General features: G+C 41.3%; 1 protein-coding gene across 9 annotated transcripts in view; it reads left to right on the plus strand.

Annotated features, from left to right (window-relative positions):
- The window catches only part of scn1laa (sodium channel, voltage-gated, type I-like, alpha), a 157,128-nt gene that overhangs the window by 17,055 nt on the left and 120,440 nt on the right, over positions 1–19,633 (plus strand). The window contains exons 8-12 of one of the 9 annotated variants that reach the window (XM_072259669.1): positions 932–1,073; positions 6,668–6,874; positions 7,643–7,664; positions 11,531–11,808; positions 15,824–16,204. In XM_072259669.1, the coding sequence (XP_072115770.1) occupies positions 932–1,073; positions 6,668–6,874; positions 7,643–7,664; positions 11,531–11,808; positions 15,824–16,204 (1,030 nt within the window). Of the gene's footprint in view, positions 1–931; positions 1,074–6,667; positions 6,908–7,642; positions 7,665–11,520; positions 11,809–15,820; positions 16,205–19,633 lie in introns of all 9 variants that reach the window. The other 8 variants (XM_072259672.1, XM_072259674.1, XM_072259670.1 and 5 more) reach the window with 8 other exon arrangements.

Consider the following 19,633-nt stretch of genomic DNA (forward strand, 5'->3'; position numbering starts at 1 on the left):
GCCAGAAGTTCAATTTTGGTTTCATCAGACCATAGAACCTTCTTCCAGCTGACTTCAGAGCCTCCCACATGCCTTCTGGCAAACTCTAGCCAAGATTTCATATGAGGTTTTTTTCAACAGCAGCTTTTCCTTTGCCACTCTCCCATAAAGCAGTGTGTTCTTGTATCCATCTCCTGACTTGTGCTTTTCAATAACCTTTTCGCAGAATTGCTTGGAGTGTTCTTTTGTCTACATGGTGTAGTTTTAGCCAGGATACTGACTCACCAGCAACTGGACCTTCCAGATACAGGTTCGGAAACAACAAACAATTGAAAAACCTTGACTGCTCACGGTGATCTCCATTTAAATAATTGTGTGACTTCTAAAACCAATTGGCTTCACCACTGATGATTTGGTGTGTCATGCTAAAGGGAGGCTGGTGAATATTTATGCTATCATTTAATTTTTGGTTTATATTTGCAATTAATTTAGATCATTTTGTAGAGATCTGTTTTCACTTTGACATGGAAGTGTCTTTCTGTTGATCAATGTCACGAAAGCAAAATTAAATCCAATGTGATTGAATTTTGTAAGACAATAAAACATGAGAACTTCCAATGGGGGGGGGGGGAGGCGAATACTTCCCTAAGAGTTTTTCACAATATTGTAAGTAGTTCTGTTTTTGAAACATCAGCAAGGCAGTGTGTTCTGGTATTCACAATCATAATCATGAAAGGCATACGAGTTTTTGAGGTACATCAACTTGAATTAAGTTTTCTGACAAGGGGTCTCCAGAAAATCACTTCAGATTCCAGACAAACCAGCAATGTGGGAATGCTCTTATGAATGAGAGTTTAGAAAAAAATCAACATGACAGCTGTAAATTATAAAAAGTAAAGGTGTTAAATATTTTAATTGTGCTTTCCATTATTTCATATTTTATTTTTTTCAGTCAATGTCCCGAGGGCTATACATGCCTGAAAGCTGGAAGAAACCCCAATTATGGTTACACCAGCTTTGACACATTCAGCTGGGCATTCTTATCATTATTTCGGCTGATGACTCAGGACTTTTGGGAAAACCTTTACCAGCTGGTAAGGATGGTTTATCATGTAACATCAATGGAAAATATTAGTTGCAAAATATTGTCACTGTTTTTCAGTAGTACAATCTACAGCACATTTCACTCATATAAAATTAATCATAGTCAAATTAAAGGCAATTATAATCTCAGCATTCACAACAGAATAAAGTCCTGGTGCTTCCTGAAGCACCTCAGCACTGTCCATCACGAGCAGGGTTTCCCGATGGCCAAACATTTTAATTCCAGTTCCCATTACCGTTCCAACATATTGGCCCATGGCCTCCTCTTGTGCCAAGATGAGGCCTCCGTCAAGGTGGATGGGCAACATCTTATATTCCATCTGGGTACCTTCCAACCTGACAGCATGAACATTGATTTCCCCTTCCGGTTAAAATTCTCTCACCCTCCTCTCTTCTTCTATTTCCTGCTCTTGTCCTCTTACCACTTCTCACCTGCCTATTACTTCCCCCAGATCCCCTCCTCCTTCCTTTTCTTCTATGGTCCACTCTCCTATCAGATTCCTTCTTCTCCAGCCCTTGACCTTTCCCACCCACCTGGCTTCACCTATCACCTTCCAGCCAGCCTCCTTCCCCTTCCCCACCTTTATATTCTGGCACCTTCTCCTTCTCAGTCCTGACGAAGAGTCTTGGCTCAAAACTTCAAATGTTTATTATTCCCCGTAGATGCTACCTGACCCACTGAGTTCCTCCAGGATTTGGATTTCCTGCACCTGCAGACATTAAGGAGTTTGAGAATAAAATCTCGGTTATTTTTGGCCATCTCTAAAAATACTATCAGTAATTCTTTCCCTTTTCATGTATTACAAGCTAAAACATTGAAGGTATTTCCTGTCTCCTTATTTTATATTTCAATTTACCTTTTAATGATTGATTCCTATATTGATCATGCATACAGGCACAATGTGTCGCTGAATCTGTATCTAGAAATTAAGTGGTGTTTGACAGCTGACAGATATCCATCCCTCTCTTTGGAGAAATTGGTATTTTAATGAAGACTGAGATTGAGAGGAGATTTGATAGAGGTATACAAAATTATGAGTGGTATAGATGGGGTAAATGGAAACAGACTTTTTCCACTGAGGTTGGCTGGGACCCTTCACCCAGAGGTCGTGGGTGAAGGGTGAAAGGTGAAAAGTTTAATGGAACCTGAGGGGAAACATCTTCACTCAGAGGGTCATGAGAGTGCGGAATGAGCTATCTGACCTGCAGAGGGATTTGCAGTGGGAGGGGAAAGATCCAGTTGTCCTGGTCCATGTGGGTATCAACGGCGTAGGTAGAATGAGGAAGGAGGTTCTGCTGAGGGAATTTGAGTAGCTAGGGACTAAATTAAAAAGCAGAACCAAAAAGGCGGTAATCTCTAGATTACTACCTAAGCCACGTGTAAATTGGCACAGGGTTAAGAAGATTAGAGAGTTAAAAATGTGGCTCAAGGATTGGTGTGGGAGAAGTGAGTTTGAATTCATGGGAAACTGGTACTGGTATTGGGGAAGGATGAAGCTGTTCCATTGGAATGGGCTCCACTTGAACCGTGATGGGACCTAGATCCTGCTGAGTTGTGGATAAACTAAGTAGCAGGGGGATGGGTTCAACAGAATGAAGAAATATGGATAAAGTAAAAGAGAAAAGTGTGGATAAAGATAAGTAAAAGCAAAAGTTAAAAAAGAGAAGTAAGGGTGCAGTGCAGAAAAGTCAAGTGCATAAGGGACAAAGATTACGAGATTTTAAAGGCGCTTTATCTGAATGTCCATAGTATTCGTAACAAGGTCAGTGAACTTGTGGCACAAATCAGTACAAGGGGATATGATTTAGTGGCCATTACAGAAACATGGTTGCAGGGTGGAGAGAATTGGGAATTAAATATCCAAGGATATCAGGTAAAGCGGAAGGATAGGCAGGAAGGTAAGGGAGGTTGGGTAGTACTCTTAATTAAAGATGAGGTCAGGGCGATAATGAAAGATCTAAGGAGCAGAATGTTGAATCCATCTGGGTAGAGATTAAGAATAGTAAAGGGAAAAAAAAATCACTAGTGGGAGTTGTCTTGCGGGCGCTGGATAATAACGTTACAGTGGCACAGGCAGTAAACAGAAATAGCTGAGGTATGTAATAATGGAATAGCAGTTATCATGGGGCGCTTTAACTTGCACATAGATTGGTGAATTAGGTTGGTCTTGGCAGTCTTGAGGAAGACTTCATGGAATGCATACATGATAAGATTACTGAACCTACAAGCGAACATGCTATCTTAGATCTTGTAGTTAGGGATCCTCTTGGAAAGAGTGATCACAGTATGATTGAGTTTCTCATACAAATGGAGGGTGGAATAGTTTGATCGAAAGCCAGTGTAATATGCTTGGTCTCCTTCCTTAAGGAAGGATGTACTGGCTTTGGAGGCAGTGTAGAGGAGGTTCACCAGGTTGATTCCAGAGATGAGGTGGTTAGACTATGAGGAGAGATTGAGTTGCCTGGGACTGTACTTGCTGGAATTCAGGAGGATGAGAGGAGATCTCGTAGAAACATACAAAATTATGAAAGGGATAGATAAGATAGAGGCAGAAAAGTTGTTTCCACTGGTAGGTGAGACTGGAACTAGGGGACATAGCCTCAAGATTCGGGGGAGTAGATTTAGGACAGAAAAGAGCAGGAACTGCTTTTCCCAGAGAGTGGTGGATCTGTGGAATTCTCTGCCCAATGAAGCAGTGGAGGCTACCTCAGTAATATATACTTAAGACAAGGTTGGATAGAATTTTGCATAGTAGAGGAATTAAGGGTTATGGGAAAAAGGCAGGAGGGTGGAGATGAGTCCATGGTCAGATCAGCCATGATCTTATTGAATGGTGGAGCATGATCGACAGGCCAGATGGCCGACTCCTGCTATTTCTTATGTTATTATGTACCAGTGCAAGTAGTGCATGCAAACCCGACTTGAATATTTAAAAGAAGTTTAGATAGGCATGGGTACGGAGGGTTATGGTCCAGGTGTAGATCAATGGGAGTAGACAGTTTAAATGGTATGGCACAGACTAGATGGTCCAAAGGCCTTTTTCTGTGCTGAATGTTTTTATGACTCTCTGACTCTATAAACTGGTGGTGTAGAAAGACACTGCCCAGAAAAAGGCTATGGCAAATTACTTCTGTAGAAAACTTTGCCAAGGCCAATCGTGGTCATGGAGTCCATGATTTCCTGTGTGATACGACATGGCACATGATGATGATGGTGGTGTAGAAATTAAGGAAGTGATAAAGAGCAAAACTTATCCTCAAGTAGCAGTCATTTGAATGGCATGATTACAAACAAGACACAGAACAAATTATCTTAGTTTAATCAATGTCTAGCTCTTAAATGAGGTGCTGAAGCAACCTATTTTTGATTTTATTGAAAGTGATAGACAACTTCCAGAGTAAGGTAAATGCCACTGCCGTGAGTGAAGTGATTACGTGACGGTGATGATCACATCACTCAGAGGGTGATGAGAGTGTGAAATGAGCTGCCAGCACGAGTGGTGCATACGAGCTTGATTTCAACAGAAGTTTGTAGGGGTATTATCCCAGTGCAGTTTAAATGATTTGGCATGGACTAGAAGGGCCTGTTTCAATGCTGTATTTTTCTATGACTCTATGACAGGGAATGATCTAAATATTCTGAGAAGAAAGGAAAACACCAATGTTATAAATGAATGCATATTTAACATTAATGAATTAAGCTGGGGTTGAGAAGGTGAGAATAATCCTTGTGCATTTTGTTTGAATGGAAAATGCACTTTGGTTGAGTACAATTTTGTGAATCAGTAATGCAGTCCACAACATCCCAATGTAACAACTGCTTGAATACCCTGAAAGAGCTGTTGTCTTTCAGGGCCCCTATTCCATATTCCACACATTTACCTTGCTCTTCAATAGTACAGGAGCATGTATTGCCCTACAGCACAGAAATAGACTGTTCAGCACATTGTGCACAGGCCAACCATTAAGTATATATCTATACTAATCCCATTTTCCACAACTTAGCCTGTAGCCTTCTTTGCTATGGCAATTCAAGTACTTGCCTTGATACTTGAAGGCACCGAGAAAATCTATCTCCACCATTTCCACATGCCCTGTGTTCCCAAAATCCTCTCATTGTGAAAAATATATTTCAGATCTGTCCCCTTAAATGTACAATTGCTCTCTGATGTATACACCTGTGCTGTGGCAAAAACTTGTTAACTTTATTTATGCTTCTCGGTTTCTCAGAACCCCTCACAGTTCTTTCCCTCTAGGTCAGGGGTTCCCAACCTGGGGCCCACTGACCCCTCAGGTAATGGTAGGGGTCAAGGGTATGAATCACAGTCAGACTATTGATCAAACAACAAACAGGAAGGGTTCTGGAACAGATCAATGTGATGTGATACACCACAGGTCACATGCTTCCACTCACAAAACATTATCAATATCTATCTATTTCCAAGCCAGTCATGGATCCATTTTGGTAAGGAGACAGCTGGAGTTTGTTGAAGCTAAGCGTTCTTTGTTTTCGTAGAGTTTGGAAGGTACTTCCTCTGTCTAGATTATAAATGGGCCCAGTTAACAAGGTTCGTTGGCACCCAAGTTATGTTTAACTTCTTGGAGATGAAACCAGAGAGCGATTTTGAGCGAGGCTTTGTCTTTGGGCATGAGTATGTGGTAAATTGTCAATATAATGCTGATTCTTTTTGATAATGATTTCCCTATCAATCATGCTTACCTTGTTTGTAACACATATCTTCTTGTAAAAGGGTTACCATCCTGATTGTTATTGTGCAGTTACAAGGCACACTGAATGTGGTACATTCTTTATAGTTGGTTTACAATTTATTAATGTCAGGGTCACTAGCAAACTCAAGTGCAGGAATCACAGAGACTTTGGCAACTCAAACATAACAAAAGATTTATTACAGAAATTAATCAGTAAATCTAACAAGAACTCAGGTGAACTATACAGAGTCCTGATAAACTGAAATCACTCACGAAACACAGAAGGACTTGGTCAGAGTTTCACCAGACAAGAACCAAGTAAAGAGTGGTTAACATGCCCCCCTGAAGTACACCCTGGAGCTCATAGGAATTCAGACAACCAGACAGCCCCGGTGTCCAGACAAAGCAATAACTCCCAAAGACAACAACTACAAAATCCCATGAAAATTTAATTATCCCAAATTGAATAAAAGTAATAATTACAAAGAGAGTTTAACAATCCCCATGATGCAAAATGAGACACCTGCAAAGCAAAGTGAAAAACCAGAGCTAGTCCAAAGACAAACAATTAGTCATTCATAATCCATGGGACACTGCATATCCACAAGATTACACTGAGAAAATACAGTCCACATAATAAATGACCCCAAGTTGTGACAATTCACATATAATGAATATCTAATTATTTTAATGATGACTTAAGTGGCCTTTTTCAATGCCATAAATGTTCAAGATTTCTGTGAAACATTTTCCCAAGGAAGTTTGACTTGAACTATTCATTCTCACATGAAAGTATATTGTCTTTATGTAATCTCTGATTTCTCAATAAAGACAATCTAAGAGTAATGGGGAGTTTAACACTTTATTCTATCAGACCCTGAGAGCTGCTGGAAAAACATACATGATATTTTTTGTGCTGGTCATTTTCCTGGGATCTTTCTACTTGGTCAATTTGATTCTGGCTGTTGTTGCAATGGCCTATGATGAGCAAAACCAGGCCACCTTAGAGGAAGCAGTACAAAAAGAAGCAGAATTTCAGCAAATGCTTGAGCAACTAAAAAGACACCAAGAAGAAGCTCAGGTAAGGTCCTCATCATGTCATTTTGTAACACTTGTTAAAAATGCCATGTTGCGTTTTAGTAATGATCAGTATAGTATTCTGTATTGGTCCATTTCCTGACTGTAAGCTTTTTGAAATTATTGTAGTATTGTAGACCATAAGTTATAGAAGCAGAATGGCCCATTGAATGCTCCGCCATTTCATCATGGCTGAATTATTATCCCTCTCGACCCCATTCTCCTGCCTTCTCTCCATAACTCTTGAAGCTCTGACTAATCAAGAACCTATCAATTGCTTTTAAATATATTCAATGACATAGCCTGCAATAAATTCCAAAGATTCACTACCCTTTAGCTAGAGAAGTTCCACCTCAAATCTGTGCTGAAAGAACATCCCTCTATTCTGAGGCTGTGCCCACTGCTCCTACACTCAACCCATTTAGGAAACATCCTTTCCACATCACTCTATTTAGTCCTTTCAATATTCAATAGGTTTCATTGAGATCCCCCCTGATTCCAGTGAGTACAGACCCAGAGCCATCAAACACTCTTCATACTGTAACATTTTCATTCCCAGAATCAAGTTTGTTAACCTTCTCTAGACCCTCTCCATTGCCAGCAGTCCCAAAAGTAGTTGCCCCAATACAGACTCCTGTGGACATCACTTGTCACTGGCAGCCAACTAAAAACGGCTTCCTTTATTCTGACTTATTTGCCTCCTGATGGTCAGCCAATCTTCTATCCATTCGAGTATCTTTCCTGTATTAGCATGGGTTCTTAGCTTGTTAAGCAGCCCTCATGTGCAACACTCTGTCAACAGCCTTCTGAAAATCCAAGTACACAGCATCCTGCGATTTTGCATGTTATTTCTTCAAAGAATTCGAATGGGTTTGTCAGACAAGGTTTTCCTTTAAGGAAATCATGCTGACTTTCACTTACTTTATCATGAGCCTTCAAATACCCCACAACCTCATCCTTAATAATGGATCCCAACACCTTCCCTACCACTGAAGTCAGACTAACTAGTCTGTAATTCCCTTTCTTCTTCCTCCGTCCTTCTTTAAGAGTGGAGTGGTACTTGCACTTTTCTTGTCCTCTGGAATCATTCTACAATCTGGTGATTGTTGAAAGATCAGTACTAATGCCCCTACAATCTCTTCAGCTACCTTTCTCAGAACTGTCTGGTGTTGTCCATCTGGTCCAGGTGATTTATCTACCTTCAGACCTTTTTAGCTTCCCTAACACCTTCTCATTAGTAATAGCAACTATACTTACTTCTGCCCCTGACACTCTTAAATCTCTGCCACACTGCTTCTATATCCTCCACAGTGAAGGGTGGCACAGAACACGTATTTAGTTTGTCTGCCATTTCTTTGTTCCCCCTTCACAACTTCTCCAGTGTCATTTTCCAGTGGTCCAGTATCTATTCTCACCTCTCCTTTACTATTTATATATCTGAAAAAACTTTTTGCAATCCTCTTTGATATTATTGGCTGGCTTACCTTCATATTTTGTCTTTTCTCTCTGTATGGTTTATTTGGTTGCCTTCTATTGGTTTTTAAAAGCTTCCCAATCCTCTACTTCCCACTATTTTTTGTGATATTATATGCCCCCTCTTTCCCTTTTATACTGTCTTTGACTTACCTTTTCAGCGACGATTGCTGCATCCTCCTTTTAGAATACTTCTTCATCTTTGGGATGTATCTATCCTGCACCTTTCAAATTGTCCCCAAAAACTCCAGCCATTGCTGCTCTGTTGTCATCCCTGCTAAAGTCGCCTCTCAATCAGCTTTGGCCAACTCCTTCCTCATGCCTCTGTAATTTCCTTTACTCCACTGTGATAATGATAATGATAAATCTGACTTAATCTTCTTCTCAAACTGCATAGTTAATTCTATTATATTATGATCACTGCCTCCCAATTCCAGTTCATTACGCAATACTCAATCCAGAATTACCTTTCCCCTAGTGGGCAGAACCACAAGCTGCAATAAAAAAAAACATTTTGTAAGCATTCTACAACCTCCCTCCCTTGGGACCCAGCACTGACTTGATTTTCACAATCTACCTGCATATTGAAATCCCCCATGATTATCGCAACATTGCTCTTTTCACATGCCTTTTCTATCTCCCATTCTAAATTGTAGATCACATCCTGGCTAATCTTCAGAGGCCTGTATATAACTCCCAACAGGGTCTTTTTACCCTTGAAATTTCTTAATTTCACTCACACAGATTCTACATTTTCTATGTCACTTCTTTCTAAGAATTTGATTTTGTTTTTTACCAACAGAGCCACCAAAACCCCTCTGCCTACCTGCCTGTCCTTTCAATACAATGTGTATCCTTGGATGTTAAGCTCCCCAACTATAATCTTTCATTCACAACTCAGGAATGCCCAAAATGTCATATCTGTTGATCTCCAACTGCGTTACAACCTTATTCCGTATAGTACATGCATTCAAATATAACACCTTCAGTCCTGTATTCACCACCCTTTTTGATTTTGCCCTCAAATTATACTTCACCTCATCTCACTGACTGCACTGTTGCCCTATCATCGGTCTGTTCTTCCTCACAGCTTAATGACATAACGCATTGACTAGTATATAAACTACCCAGTCCTCAGCCCTATCATTCTAGTTCCTATTCCCTGACAACTTCTTTTGAGCTCTCCAACAACAGCTCTAGCAAACCTGCCTGTAAGGTTGTTGGCCCCCATCGGGTTCTGTGGTAACATCCTTTTTGTACAGGTCATACCTTCCCCAGAAGAGATCCCAGAGATCTAGAAATCTGATCCTCATCCCCCGGCATCACTTCCTCAGTCACTCATTCATCTATACTATTATCCTCTTCCTGCCTTGACCAGCACGTGGTGCTAGGAGTAATCCAGAGATTACTACGTTGGAGGTCCTGTTCTTCAGTTTCTTCCTTAAATCCCTATACTGACTGCGTGGGACCTCCTCCCCCTTTCTACCCATCCCCTTCTGCTTCTTCTCCGTCTTGTTTTACAGCAGTTGGCACCCAGCTCGACGGTGCATTACCGCCACCTTCTGCTCTGGAGTGTGCAATAGACTTACATTCCAAATCTCTTCACCCAATCTCTCTCTCTCTCTCTCTCTCTCCCTCACTCTCTCACACACACACACACACACACACACACCCTAACCTACACTTTATCCTCCCATCTGTGGCCATCCTAGTACCCTATTCCTGCTTATCTATCATATCCTATAAAAAACCCCTGTACCCCTTAAGAAAGCTAAAAAAATACCCTAATCTGTGCTCTCTCACCTATGCCCAGCTACCCTTTTAATGTGAATTCCTGCACCCCCAATTCCCTCAGATTAATTCTCATCATCTCTCTCTGTATTCCATACTTCCTGCAACTCAGAAAACGACATGTTGTACTGACGCCTCTTCCTGACATTCCTCACACAATCCTGTCTGGTGTTTCCCTATCATTTTCAATGTTTTGTTTAATTCACAGTGCCCCAGCCTTAACCTCGTCCACACAGTTTCCTCTCTTCTGTATCCACTACCTACCCTAGTACCTGCAGCACTTTTTTTATATTTGATATAAATGTCTCCCTGTCCCATCTTTCTACCCGTCCACTGGCTGCTCAGCCTCCCTCTAAGGATCTTATGCAGCTGCTCGGAACATTCTGTATGTGAGCACCTGGCTGCTGCTGCAGTTCCCTGATTGGTCACTACCCCTCCCCCCCCCCCCCACCTGAATGTTGCTGCAGTTTCCTGATTGGTCACTACCCCCTCATCTGGCTGCTGCTGCAGTTCCCTGATTGGTCACTACCCCTCCCCCCCCACCTGGCTGCTGCTGCAGTTCCCTGATTGGTCACTACTCCTCCCCCCTACCTGAATGTTGCTGCAGTTTCCTGATTGGTCACTACCCCCCTCACCTGGCTGCTGCTGCAGTTCCCTGATTGGTCACTACCCCTCCCCCCCTCAACAGTATTCATCTGTGCAGTAAATTAGATGCTGAAAACTTCACAGGCAAAACATCCTGCTTCTGTGAATTTTTCACCTTATATAAATACATTTTTTCGATTTTGTATAGTACTGTGAAAAAGTACTGTCTTTGTGTATTTGCCAATGTGGAGCAAAGAGTGAGTTTAAATCTGGCAGGAGCAAAGAATGCTGGGAATGGTGAGGGTGGCGTGCCATGGGATGGGTGTGGGACAGGTGGCAGAGGAGTGCCGGGATGGGGGGTGGTGCAGGTGAAGACACACCCAGTCCTGAGACACCAGGCGAGGTCAATTGATTCCAAACAATTGGTTTATCGATCATTACAGAATATCTCTCTGGTGCTTCCAAACAATTGGTTTATTGATCTCTATAGAATGTCTCTCTGGTGCTTCCTGCCCTTTCCCTTCCGCTTTTCACAAACATGATTGCCCTCTCCCTGCCCCCTTCCCACTCTCAGTCCACAACAGAGACCCATTTCAGAATCAGATTTATCATCATTGACAGATGTCATGAAATTTGTTTTTTTTGCTGCAGCAGTACAGTGCAAAACATAAAATGACCACAGTACTGTGCAAAAATCTGAGGCATCCTAGCTATATAAGAGTTCTGCAGAGTAATGTACCTCTGGTATGATTTGGTCAGACACTCACTAAAAGCAGTGGTGCTTTTCTCCCCAATGAACAGGCCGCTGCAGCACTAGCCGCTGAGGAAGAGGATGGAAGTGGAAGAGTTGGAATATGTGAAATGTCACAGAGTTCCTCAGAAGCATCAAAGCTTAGTTCAAAAAGTGCCAAGGAAAGACGAAACCGACGGAAGAAGCGGAAACAAACGGAACTGGGAACTGAGGATAAAGATGAGGAAAAGATGCACAAATCAGAATCAGAAGACAGTGGAAGAAAAGGGAATGGCTTTCGATTTTCCATTGATCGTAACTGCCTTTCTTATGAAAAGAAAAACTCCTCTCCACAGCAGGTATGGAAATAAATTAAAGTATTATGCAATTACATATATTTTGGTGATAAGTCTACTATATTTCAAAGGAGGGGAGGGAGGGAACGTCGACTTAGACCATAAGAGGCTTGCGTCGGGCATTTTCATGCCTTACAAGGCGCGGATCGGAAGTCCGTGTGGGGCGCCACTCCTCGCACAGACACTAGAGCAATGTGTGTTTAAGGACACAAACACGCTGCCACAGCTGAGGCTCGAACTAGCGAGCTTCAGATCACTAGACGAACGCCTTAACCACTTGGCCACGTGCCCAACATTTCAAAGGAAAGACTATAATGCAGAGGTTCCCAAACCTTTTTATGCCATGGACCAATACCATTAATCAAGGGGTCTGTGGGAACCCATGCTATAATGGAACAACTGATGGATTTACTGTAAATGTAATTTTGATACTGATCAACAGAAAAGATTCTCATGTCAAAGTGAAAACAAATTTCTACAAATTGGTCTAAATTTATAACAATTATTAAACACAAAATAATTGATTGCATAATTACTCACCCCCCTCAAGTCAGAATTTAGTAGATCACCTTTGGCAGCAATTACAGCTTTGAGTCTGTGTAGCTTTGCACACCTGCACTCTGCAATTTTCTCCATTCTTCTTTACAAAACTGCTCAAGCTCTGTCAGGTTGCATGGGAATCGTGAGTGAACAGCCTTTTTCAAGTCCAGCCACAAATTCTCAGTTGAATTGAGGTATAGACTCTGACTTGGCCACTGCAGGGCATTAACCTTGTTGTTTTTAAGCTATACCTGTGTAGCTTTGGCTTTGTGCTTGGGGTCATTGTCTTGCTGGAAAACAAATCTTCCAGAGGTTTATAGATTCTTGATTGGTGAAGGGATATGGGGAGAAGGCAGGAGATTGGAGCTGAGAGGAAAAATGGATCAGTCATGATGAAATGGTAGAACAGACTTGATGGGCCAAATGGCATAATTCTATTCCTCCATCCTATGGTCTTATGGTCTAATTTGAGGAAGAATTGGGAAATGGTGATCTTAATGGTGGTCACAATATGTAGTAATGTGAAAAGAGCAGGGAAACTCAGGTTATGAATTTTTTTCCCATATTGTACATAGACCACGAAGCAGCAGGGACAGGAGTAGGTATTGCATGGTCTGCATTTCACTGTAATTACTGGTCTGTCATTATGAACCCCATCTCACCAAGTTGTCTCTTGTACACTCAGATATGTCGGGCTTTCCTGGTCTCCTACAAGAAGATGCTGTCAAAAACATATTATAATAAATTTCAACTTCATAACTCAGCAATGAATCCAAAAAAAAGTATCAGAAGATGTTAGTCAAACTAAATAAGAGGGGAAAATGGGAGAAATGACAATTGATTACCAGGAAAAGAACACAGAAGTATTTCATAAACATGAACATGTGAAAAGGATGGTCTAAGGAAAAGTTGTTAGGGGCAAAAAAAATCTTTCTTGTTGCATAGCATCCACCTTCAATAGAAGTGAGTATTGTGTAGCCAGCTCACTAGAGAAGAGGCTGGTGCCAAAACCGAAATAAATGTAGAGGAGATAATAGTGGTATTAGATCAGATGAAAACTAAGAGGCAGTGATCACATAAATGGCGTCATTCAAAGTAATGCTACCATTATGTGAGTCTGATTGATGTAAAAGATTCATATCATCATGATTCTCCCGCTCCTGCCTGTTTGGAGTTTGTACGTTTTCCCCGTGACCACGTGGGTTTCCTCCCACAGTCCAAAGATGTACTGGTTGGTATGTTAATTGACCATTGTAAATTGTCTCGTAATTAGGCTAGGATTAAAGTAGGATTAAAGCAAGGTATTGTGGGGTGGTATGGCTCGAAGGGCTGGAAGAGCCTATTCTGCACTGTGTCTCAATAAATAACCAAGTAAATAAATAATAAAATATGACATTGGCTGCAGATAATGGATGTACGTACTTCGTTCTTGTACATTTTGTCATACTGTTGCCTTTGCTTTTAGAAGCACACCCAATTTCTGTGTCATAGTTTGCACATATGCAATTGGGAGAGCTCAGTTACGCGAGAAAGAACTTACAGTCAGTCTCCTGCCACCATAATGCCCACTACCAGTCACACTGCACAATTGGCAGCATTTCTGGGGTGACTTAATGTGATTTCTAATTGTACGAAGGTGACGTAAAACCCTCATTCTGACATACTGTATGATACATCAGAGCCTTGCTTCTGCAGTTTCACAGTTGGCACTCTGGCCACTGTCATACTATTTAAATTTGTAGAACAGAATCAAACAGAATAAGTGTGCCTTTTGAAGTATTAAATAAGAATGAAGATTTCTATCAACTGTAGTAAATAATGCCTCTTTCTTTACAATATTCGATAACCAGAATGTATTTTCTAAAATAAATCAGATGGTGGCAGAAATCTTCAAACCTTAGGTATTTTAAGCTGAATGAAGAACTGTGTTATGAGCCGTATCCAACAATTTAAAATGCATATGCTTTTCAAATGTATAGACAGTCTGAAAATGTGTGTATATTAACATCAAGATGAGTGTAATTTTTGCTGTTGTTAGCACTATTGCTATTCACATTGAATTGAACTTCAAATCAGGGAGTTGAATATGAAATTGTGCCAAGCAACTTACTGAAGTGGTGTTGGATTGTTGTGAAAGTCCATTGGTTAATTCATTTCCTATATTTTCTAAGGAGAAGTTATGATCTCTGCCCTTATCACCTAATCTACAGAGATAGGTGCAGGTGGTGTTGAGGAAGCAGGGAGTTTACAGAAGGACATGAACAGATTTGGAGAATTGCCCACCCTAGCAGTCACTTATTCATCAAATTGCCATCAGGGAGACGCTACAAGACCATCACCAACATGTCATCTCCTTTCCTGTAGCTATCCAGTTTCGCAACAAAATTCACTCAGGTGTAATACCCTAACTGTCCTTGTACAACATCCACTAAATGGTCCTTCCTGCTCTCCTTGTTCTGTTGATAATTATTGAGTCTGTTCATATCTTCACATTTACCAGTATTTAAATTTCATTATTGACATTTACACATGTGACCATTCTGTTAATTGTTGATTGCTCATGGCTGTTTGCTCTATGGTCTTGTAGATTGTTGGTTGCTATTGTGTTGTCCATTGCTGTATTGTCCTGAACCACAAGCATTTCTGAGCAACACATACAAAATGTTGGAGGAACCCAGCAGGTTAGGCAGCATCTATGGAAAAGAGTAAACAGTCGATATTTTGGGCTGAGGCCTTCTTCAGGATTGAGTGGGAAGGCGTGAGATGCCTGAATTAGAAGGTGGGAGGAGGGGAGGAAGCTAGCTGGAAGGAGATAGGTGAAGCCAGGTGGGTGAGAAAGGTCAAGGGCTGAAGGAGAAAGAAACCAATAGGAGGGAAGAGTTCATCATAGGAGGAAGGGAAGGGGAAAGGAGGAATTAAAAGGCAGGTGAGAAGAAATCGAAAGCAAGCTCCAGGAAGGTTTTGTGGCTATGGTCTGGGTGAGCACATGGTTGAGCACCTCTTTCCTCTCACCCACCTCCTAATTCAGGCATCTTGCCCCTTCCCTCTCAGTTGTGAAGGGCCTTGGCCTGAAATGTTGACTGTTTACCCTTTCCCATTTGTCAATAAAGTGATTTTAATTCTGATTCTGAAAAGGCAAAGAAGATGGAATACAATGTATGGATGTGTATGTATTTCTGACAGGGCGGACATAAAGTGTATAGTACCTTTTAATTTTGCCGTTTCTGCCTAACATCATGATTATTCATGAGTTAGCTATTTATTTTGAAAACAATTCTGCTGGACATACAGCCTACAGAATTTCAGTGTGTCCAAAGGCAAGATATCACCTTTTGGTAAGAAGATTTACTCAAGTTAAAACAGTGCTAGCCTTCTTGCCAAGTCCCAGAGTTACAAGAAATTAAGTAACTGAATAAAAAGGTGCTGATGATGTGCAAGGGTTTAAAGTTGACTGAACTGTGTTCTCGTTCTTTTTCAGTCTCTACTAAGTATTCGTGGATCTATCTTTTCGCCAAGACGTAATAGCAGAAGCAGCATCTTCAGTTTCAAAGCTCGGACTAAAGATATAGGGTCAGAGAATGACTTTGCCGATGATGAACACAGCACCTTCGAAGACAACGAAAGCAGAAGGGGCTCACTCTTTATCCCACGCAGGCAGGGTGAGAGGCGCAGCAGTAACGTTAGTCAGTGCAGTAAGTCCTCCAGGATGCTGCCAGTCCTTTCAGTGAATGGGAAGAGGCACAGCACAGTGGACTGCAATGGAGTGGTTTCACTTGCCGGTGGACTTTCAACTCCAACATCACCTGTTGGACGCCTTCTGCCAGAGGTGATAATAGATAAGCCAACTACTGATGACAATGTAAGAAAGTTTTATATAGTTAGGTATGGTGGCAAACATGCAGTGAGTACAATATATGATGAGTATGTACAATGAATACGATGTGCTTGTACAGTGCGATGACAGTGAGGATGCAGGGGAGAAACATAACGCCAATCTTGCACCTGGTATATGGTTTTTAAAAAATCAGAAAGTTTTACAACTTCTGCAATGTACATTACATTTGCAGGTCAATGGGAGTTTGCAGTTTAAATGGTTTGGCACGGACAAGATGGGTCGAATCGCCTGTTTCTGTGCTGTACTTTTCTGACTCCATTTCTTAGCTATAGCATTTCAGTTTTGTTTCGCAATGTATCTCTCATGATCATCTTATCCCAATACATTAAACCAAACGTTAGCACTCGTCACTCTCTCTCTCATAACATGCATCAAATTAAGTAACTCACTACGAGCTGTGCCAAGGACAAATGCATCAGCTATGTGCAAAAGCATTGAATAATTTATTTAAGTGTTAAGTGTCTTCTTCAAGATTCAAGGTACATTTGTTATCAAAGTATGTATGCAAGTATACAACTCTGAGATTCGTCTTCTCCAGACAGCCACGAAACAAAGAAAACCATGAAAACCATTCAAAGAAAAACACACACATCAACCTCCCGCCCAGCACAAAAAAGATTGCACAAACGGAAACAAGAACATCAAACCCCCTCCCACACCAATCAACCAATGAGGCATGGATAATTGAGTGGTGCAATGCTCTACCGTGCTTGCAACCCGGGTTCAATTCCCACTGTTGCCTATAAGGGTGTTTGTACGTTGTCTCCGGGACGTACAAATGTGGGTTTTCTCCAGGTGCTCCAGTTTCCACCCACACTCCAAAGACATACCAGTTAGTAGGTTAATTGGTTATTATAAATTAGCCCGTGATTAGGCTAGAATTAAATCAGGGGATTGCTGGGTGGTGCGGCTCCAAGAGCTGGAAGGGCTATATCTCAATAAATAAATATAAGTAGGCCTTTCAAAAGTTCAAAACAGGAGAAACTAAATGAACCTCCCTTGTCATATTGTGGTTCATCTTGTCCTCTTCTCTTATTATCTTCATATAAGAAGGAATGATGAAGATAGCAAGGAATAATAAGAATAATCTTATTCACTATTGCTATCAGCCCTAAGTATGTTTATTGATAAGCAATAAAAATCCCCTGAGGAAGAGAAATTAATGTTCTGTAACCATATGAATAAAGCATTTTTTTCTCATCCTGTGACTCATGTCTTTGTTCAAGACTATGAGGTTTAGACAGACAAAGGAAATGTCCATGAACCATCTATCCTGCCAAATCTGATGAGAATCTTCCTGCTTCAGTGAGATAGCTCTCCTTCCAAACTCAGCGAGTGTGGGCCTGTTGTACTTCAATGTCTCCTGGGTTATCTCTCCTTCTCCAGCTTCAATCTGGCACTCAAAAATCCTCAGTGTATAAAAGTGAATGATGCGCTGTGGCAGACTTAGATGAATGTTAATAATAGATATAAAGGAGAGATCAAAATAATGTGGATTATCACACCGTAAAGTTCACTGGCCTTTCACTGCTCCATATCAAATGTTTTGGGATTTTCACCAAAAGAATGCAAAATAGGACTGGGATTTTGCTGCTTCTAGCAATTACCCATCTAGTGATTGGTTTGGGGACATCCTACAATGGAGGTCACATACATCTAGCTATCCGTCTAACTAACTATTTATTTATTTATATTTATTGAGATACAGTGCAGAACAGGCTCTGCCGCTGTGTTGCAATCACCGATGTAACCGCAGCCTAATGACAGAACAATGACCAATTAACCTACCAAATGGTAGGACTTTGGGCTGTGGGAGGAAATCGGAGCACCCGGAGGAAATGCATGCGGTCACAGTGAGAACGTACAAACTCCTGACAGACAGCAGTGGGAATTGAACCCTGGTTGCTGGTACTGAAGAGCATTGTGCTAACCACTATGCTACCGTGCTGCCCCAGTTCTTGAGCTATTCTGAGATCTGCTGTTTGTCTAGTGGAGGGTGGTAAATCCAGCAGTTAATGAAAATGTTGAGATACGCAAATATTTTTGACCTTTAGAAAGTGACTTTTTAACTGATGCTGAAACTTCCCATGGATCAATTGTTTATAGCCGATGTAATAATAACAGGTGTTGGCGCGTGGCCAAGTGGTTAAGGCGTTCGTCTAGTGATCTGAAGGTCGCTAGTTCGAGCCTTGGTTAAGGCAGCGTGTTGTGTCCTTGAGCAGGGCAGTTAACCACACATTGCTCTGCGACGACACCGGTGCCAAGCTGTATGGGTCCTAGTGTCCTTCCCTTGGACAACATTGGTGGTGTGGAGAGGGGAGACTTGCAGCATGGGCAACTGCTGGTCTTCCATACAACCTTGCCCAGGCCTGCGCCCTGGAAACCTTCCAAGGTGCAAATCCATGGTCTCATGAGACTAACGGATGCCTATAAATAATTACAGCCATGGTTCTCCTTGGAGAAAAGTTATCATGAATTATAGTCTAGTCGTACATAACAAGACCAATGCAAACAATATAACTATAATTCATTTTGGTTAATGTTATAAATTTAGTGTATTTTAATACTTTGTGCTTTATTTTCAAGCTATCCTATTGAGACATGTAATTCTTTGTAACAAGGCACATGATTTTCTTACTTGTGAGACAGTGGTAGACTGAACTCTGATAAAGTCTCTCATCATTGGTAATGTAGTGGTTAGCACAACACTTTACAGTACAGGCGACCCGGGTTCAATTCCTGCCACCGACTGTAAGGTGTTTGTACGTTCTCCCCGTGATAACGTGGGTTTCATCCGGGTGCTCCGGTTTCCTCCCACAGTCCAAAGACGTACAGATTGGTAGGTTAATTGGCCATTGTGAATTGGCCCCGTTGGTCGAGCTAGGATTAAATCGGGGGTTACTAGGCAGCATGGCTCAAAGGGCCGGGAGGGCCTATTCCAGGCTGAATTTTAATTAAAAACCCATCAAAATGATAGTGCATGGCAATTATCAAAAATGAATCCATTAACAATTTGTATCTTCCCCACAATGCTGTTACAAAGATTATAAATTGACTCAAATCCACACTCTGCCACTGCTTGAACAGTATTTCAAATTCCAAATGTTTTGGAAAAGGTATTATAGATTCTGTTCATTGAAGTCAGCTGTATTGTATGGTGACATGTATGAACTTTGATAATCAAATTACTTTTATTAAAGCAGCAATGATGTAACAGACACATGAGAGTAGTGGACAAAGTTCAAGGTACACGTATGTCATCGTGTACAACCCTGCGATTCATTTTCTTGTGGGCATACTCAGTAAATCCAAGAAACACAATAGAATTGATGAAAGACCACACCCAACAGGGTGGACAGACAATCAAAGTGCAAAAGACAATAAAGTGTGCAA

The sequence above is a fragment of the Mobula birostris genome, chromosome 6, assembly GCF_030028105.1.
Source record: "Mobula birostris isolate sMobBir1 chromosome 6, sMobBir1.hap1, whole genome shotgun sequence".
NCBI lineage: Eukaryota > Metazoa > Chordata > Chondrichthyes > Myliobatiformes > Myliobatidae > Mobula > Mobula birostris.